This window comes from Orbicella faveolata, unplaced genomic scaffold (assembly GCF_042242905.1).
Source record: "Orbicella faveolata isolate gen_17 unplaced genomic scaffold, um_ofav_v1 contig_13, whole genome shotgun sequence".
NCBI classification, from domain to species: domain Eukaryota; kingdom Metazoa; phylum Cnidaria; class Anthozoa; order Scleractinia; family Merulinidae; genus Orbicella; species Orbicella faveolata.
Window position 1 is genome coordinate 21,143,742 of NW_028301540.1, and position 6,345 is coordinate 21,150,086.

Below are 6,345 nucleotides of genomic sequence, written 5' to 3' on the forward strand. Positions count from 1 at the left end.
TTCTTGAAGGCTAACAGGATCTGAGGCGTAATTGGCTTCTTTTGGGATACTAATAAACCTTTTATACGTTTAATTCCCCGAAGTATAGTTGCCAGCTGAAAATTGTTTTTGGTTGGGTCTGCAAGTCCATGTTCAAGATGAAGGATGCGAACTGCATTCAAATAGACTGGGATGGAGGATGCTGAAAGTGATCTTGCTAGGAAGGCTGTGTAGCGGTTAAGGGTTCATACTGATGCTGGGATAGGCTGGTAACCGTAGTATACACAAAAGGAGAGGTATGAGCGCATTTGACTCATATAGGTGGACTTGGTAGTAGGGGCATATGCTTGACGCCGGAAATTGATGACTTCGCGGTCAAGTTGCTGCTGATCCTTTGTATCTAAGGAGTGCAAGAGACAATGAAGACATGTGAGATTCTAAATCATATGATACAGGGGATTCGGAGAGCCATGCCTGGAATGTTGGCCAGTAGTGTACATTGTCAAGGCGTGAAACACTATCTGCTAGGGTATTGGTTGTTCCTGGAATGTGTTTGACTAACAGGCTGAAATTGTAATACTCCTTAAGCCAAAACAGCGAACGAATCCAGTCCATTATTACTGGGCAACAGGTTGAACCTTTGTTTAAGATAGCTGCAGCCACCTGGCTGTCCGACTTGACGACCACTTGATAACCTGACCAAAAGGGTGCCCAACGATGGGCTGCCAAAATGATTGTGAATGTCTCCTTGTAATTGATGTGCAGAGAGCGGAGAGCTGGATAGTCTAAGGCCCAGTTAACATACAGCCAGTCAGTTTCCCATACGCACCCCCCACCAGACAGGGAAGCATCCGTAAGCACTGCTGTAGGGAGTTCTGGGGTTGCTGAGGGGAACAATGTTTTACAGCTGTGTGCAGGTAAGAGGGAGGTCCACCACAGGAGGTCAGCTTTGGCGCATAGGTTTAAATAAACACGGTGGTGCGGGCGTTTGCCAAGGTGATAAGACGCCTGAGAAACGTGCGGCCCCCTCGAACAACACGTGCTGCCCAATTGAGCTTGCCACTGAGTCGTTGGAGGTGAAGCTTGGAGCATTTACGTTTTGAACTGGTATCCTTGAGAACGAATAACAACTCAGATACACGATCCTCTGGGAGGCGGAGTTCACACTTAACAGTGTCAATTTCAACTCCCAGAAAAACCAGACATTGGGCTGGGAAGACAACTTTTGTCCAGTTGACAGTGAAGCCAAGAGACTCTAGTAAGTTTAGTAGAATGTCAAAAGCTGCTTTGCACTGAAGCTGAGTTGGTTCAATGATGAGGAAGTCGTCCAGGTACGCCAACACAGTATACCCTCTTCGGGCCATCATTCGACAGACTGATTGTGTAAGGCGATGAAAAATCATTGCAGAGGCCCTGGCTCCAAACGGGAGTCGCTTATCATAGAGGTAGGTAGAATGTTTAGAGTCCTTGAAACACCAAGACATCCTTGTAACTCGCCAGCTGTCGGGGTGAGTAACAACACTTCTGTAAGCGTGTTTTAAGTCAACTTTTGCCAACCAACAACCTGGTTGACAGAGGTTTGCTGCATCATCAACAGTAACATACTTGTAATGTTCTAAATCCATGTATGAGTTGGCATTTGCCATTAACGGTCGGCTGCAATCCATGATCATCCGTAATTCATTCGAGTCCTTTTTAGGTACACCCCCAAGTGCATTAACGATTATGGGCATGTGGGACTTGTCTGCTACAGCAAAATGGTCTTCTTGAAGACCCTTAACCAGTTGCGCTTCAATTTGATCTTTAGCTCCAGGTCGTAGAGCAGATTTATTGTTGTGTGTAAAGGCATGTGACACCGTTGAATCAGGAGGGAGTAGCTGAAATCCATTTTTAAAACCATCGAGAATAAATTTCATGTCCGGGTCATTTGATAGTTCTGCTGCCCAGGTCCCAAAACTTAAGTCTGTGGAGACCTTGGCTGCTTGGGGCTGCTGCATAGATTCCAAAAAGACCCCTGCTTTAATAGGTAAACTTTCCCCACACTCTGCGGGACAGCATGTCATTAAGGCGGGATCGGTCCCTGCATGTAACAATGTGGTCGAGATATCTCCTGCTAGTTCTGCCGTTAAAGTACAATTTGGAGAGATCTCTGCAGTTGAGTGTGGGTTCAGTATTGGGGGTCTTGAGCAGTGGCAGACTGGTGTTGCCATTGTGGGTGGGTTCCCATACCTTGTGGTTTGATGCAAACATGATCATATCTACAGGAGCCAAATCGGCAACCTTCACGCCGTTGGAATTCAAAGCAAACCTGCTTCCCTGTTGCCTGGTTTATGACTGGGCGGGACGCTTTGCGAAGAGGTGGGCGTGTGGATGTGCGAGTCGATGGATCTGGTCTGTGAAGCGTTTGATGGGATATGAATTGGCTGTCAGATCCCCATTTACAGCTTGTGGCAAATTGCATTTTGCGGTACAAATCATCATACTGCATCACTTTTGGCAAAGGGGAACATTTCGCTAGTTCAGAAATTTTTGAACTGTACACAATATAATCGAGAATTTCCTGGGTGGACGAAAGAAGCCCATCTTTCATGAGAGTATGCATAATGCGAAAGTTAGCCGCTGACCACTGTGGGAATGAAATTTTGTCAAGGGATAGCTTCTTTTCTTGAGAGGATTTTAACACAATTCTAGCATCACCAGAGGTTCCAAGCACGGTCTCCTTATCCTCCTGCAGAACGATGGGGAGCGAACTAATGAAATCAGGTATAAGTAAAGGACGTTTACCTCTTGAAATAGTGGGCTCTAACAGCTGTTGAGCTGAATCCTGCTCCTCTTCAGTTAAACCCAGTAAAACTGGATCTCCCAAAGAGTCCATGAGAGATTTAAGCTCCGATTGAACGGTAGGATCTTGCTGAAGGCTTTTTAAGGTTGGTTTTGCGATAGGATTATCATTAGGCGTTGTTGTGATCGTCGTCGCCATCTTGGGGGCACTGGGCTGCGCTGAATCTTGCTGCAGCTTCAACAGCTCGAGTTTGGTACGAGTGAGGTCCAATTCTAGCTTCAAGTTCTGGTTTCGAAGATCTTCTACCGCTCTCTCTTGCTCTACAGTGGACTGCTCTGCTTTAAATTTTGTCGGAGAGAGGTCTTTGATCATGGACTCGACCTGACTCAGTTCACGTTCAACTGCTTCGCTCATCTGTTGCGGTGTTGATTCTGCTATGAAGCCGTCGATGTCGAAATCTTTCAGTTTAAGCGGAGGTTTTGTTCTCCTGCTGCTCTTTCTAGAAGCCATAGTGTAAACATCGAAATACGTATTGTAAAGAAGAACTCTGGAAAGAAACTTGCGTTGAGCGAAGCTACGTTGTGCACAAGCACATGGCGAATGAAGTACGTAGAGCGCATGTCAGAGAAAACTAGTACCAGTCCTCTCCCCCTTCCTCCAGAGTTAAATACAAATAAATGTTATTATTTTAGACCCTAATAACTGTATGCTAGGAAATTGCTTAAATGTGATTGGTCCTCAGTCCACTTCTCCCCTCTCCTCGCCCCTTTGGTAACTATGGACTTTTGATGTTCTTAGCTGGAGCCTTTCAACAAGTTATTAGAGGTACACGTACAATGAACTTTGTTTACTGATTACTCATGAAGTATTGAGTTATGTTTACTTTTTGGATTGGAATATGGGTTAATGTTGAGTAAATAACACAAGCATAATGTTGTAAACAAGACAAACATAATGTTATTTGCTTCACGCAAAGTTTAACTGAATATTCTCAGGGTTATGATAACCAAAAAACAGAATTCTGTTCATGCAAATGACACGACAACATACTCGATCATTATTTTGTTGAACTAATTGTCTATTATTTCAGTCACGTTGGAAATTTTCCTGAGCAAATTACCTTAGAACTGAAGCATATTAATTATCGTCAACGTATCTTCAAGACTTGAATTCTTCCTCTCCCATAGGGAGATTACTTGGTTGTATTAGTAGTAGAGGTAATATGGTTTTTGTGGATTTCATGTATAGTCATTTTGAACTTTTGGGAGGCTTTAATTTTTGGCAGATTTATTTGTCCACAACTGGAGTTTGCACTGCAACCCAAATGGTAAAAGAAAAGTGTTAGTGTTGGTAATGTCTTTGTGTCATTCTAATGTAGTAGACACCCAAACATAACTAGGTTATGAATTAATAGTTCCACTGTAGGATGACTGGGGAATAAATTGATATAAAACATGTCAGGCAAGGGAAGTACCCATTTTGGCTCTCAGCTTCCATTATAAGGATTGTCAAATTATGATGGAACATGTTGTGCTTTATGTTGATTTTCCTTGTTGCATATTTTGATAAATGAATACGAGACAAAGGAAAATAAAATCAAAAAGGGAAATTTTGTAACACAATGTGTAAATTTGTATTGTTGTAAAATTCTATTTTGAAGTTATCTGGCCCAGTGGTATTCAAAGTCACATGTCCAATGAACTTCTCAGAATTCCAGTGTAGGCATAGAAGTCTGTATACTATTTAACAATTAGATTATGAGCTCGAGATTTCTATGAGGGATAGTTGGTGAGGCCGAAGGCCGAATCAAATATCAACGCATAGAAATCGAGAGCGAATAATCTAATTGTTTTAGTAGAATTCTGACTGAAATTAACGCAAATAACGGTTTCCAATTATTTTTCTCCACATTATTGAACTTCAGGCTTTCACAAAATCGTCCTTGGTAATTTTGCAGTTGTTTACGCCCGCGCACCCGATTTTTCAATAATTTCAAGTTTTTAAAGTCAAGAAACCATCAATTTCCTTTTTTCAGTCGTCTCAGGAATTTAATTGTCTATTTACATCTAAACTTTCTTCCAAAACGTCGGAAAAACGATAACAAAGTTGCATTTTGTGGACGATCGACAGCTACTGCACTCTTATGGCTGATAGTATACGAGTAACTTAGCCAATCAGATTGCAGCATTTGAATTAGTATACTAGTAGAATTCTACTAATCAAAGCTAGAATTGGTTTTGAGAGGGCTGCCGTAAAGGTCAGTGTTTTGTTTTTTCAAAATGAATATTTCAGCCACAGGAAACACACGTTCCCTCTTCTGATCTTTAAGGAGGTCAATTTCCAATCGCCCCTTCCTCGTCTTCAGTTTGTAGTATGTGGTAACTGTTTCAAAGTACTAAAAGAAAAATGGTCGTTGTCTTCCTTAGAATTCAATGAATTATACATCATGATATCCAACTGTTCACTACCTCCTGGGGGATATTGAAGGCACGTTGCTTTTGGTGGACTGTTAAGCCGCCAACCAATGAAAATGATATTATTCTAACAATATTCTAATAGCTACATGTATGTAGAAGTAGTATTATAGATAAGGTTCCCATATACAGTAGGGTTACTTAGTTCTGCCAACAAAAAATGTCATCTCATCTCTTTACGTTAAGTCCTACGTCAATTCCTGAAACACTGGCAGCTAGAAACTATGTACTGTAGCATCGACTCCTTAAGTACATAAACTAAATATAAAATTATTAGTTACATTTATATTGGAGACACTCAGTGGTTATGGACTTAACAAGAGAAAAGTTTGAATAAAATTTAACTGCAGTGTATATAAAATTGTGAACTGTGCACATGTTGCTATTTAGTTACCTAGCATGTCTAATAAGTCACTTCAGTTCCATTTATTTGTTTGGGCTTTTTTGTTAATTTGCAGACAGTAATAATAATATGGCCCGATGATTCAATTATTTTGAAAATATAAATTGTATGGTTAGAAGTATCTTACTTCGAGCTGGGCTTGTGCGAGTGTTTTTGGTGCAGGCCTTTTCCTTGTTTGGCCCAGCTGATGGTCTACCTGTGCACTGTTTTCAGAACCCTACAAGATTGAATCAAATTAGCTCTATTAGTGGTACAGTGTTTTTAGATTCCTGCAAGGTTGAATCATATTAGCTCTATTAGGAGCTGTTGTTGTCATAGACTTCATTACAATGATCATCAACACAAGTTATGACTGTCTTCCAGTTCAGTTGGTTAATCCTGGATGACCATAGGTAATACTGTAATTACACTTGCCAGTGTCACTGCTTCTACACTAGCATCCTCCTCCTTTGCCCCTTCCCCCTTCCTTGAGTAATGAATGGTTTTGGAATGATTTTGATGGTAGTACAAAAATTTTTGCATGGTATGCTCATGTGAGCAATTTGGCTGCCAAGTGTTGTTTAAATACAATCAGAGACATATTACCTTGATTGTAACATCAGCAGTGCATATATTCTCAGCTGCCAGACTGACTTCTGTAAAAAGTTATGATAAATAACAAATGTCATAATAATTATTGGAACATTCTCACAATCAACAGATATTTT

General features: G+C 41.1%; 1 protein-coding gene across 1 annotated transcript; it reads right to left on the minus strand.

The window, feature by feature from the left end:
- Nucleotides 1-2,146: 2,146 nt before the first annotated feature.
- Nucleotides 2,147-3,379, minus strand: LOC149115550 (uncharacterized). The gene has a single exon (XM_089285697.1). It carries the CDS (start codon nt 3,269-3,271, stop codon nt 2,147-2,149), a length of 1,125 nt encoding a protein of 374 aa, XP_089141823.1. The 5' UTR covers nt 3,272-3,379.
- Between the last annotated feature and the right edge of the window lie 2,966 nt (nt 3,380-6,345).

Coding starts and splice junctions, on each gene's coding strand:
- LOC149115550 (XM_089285697.1), bottom strand. CDS start 3,271: ATGGCTTCTAGAAAGAGCAGCAGGAGAACAAAACCTCCGCTTAAACTG.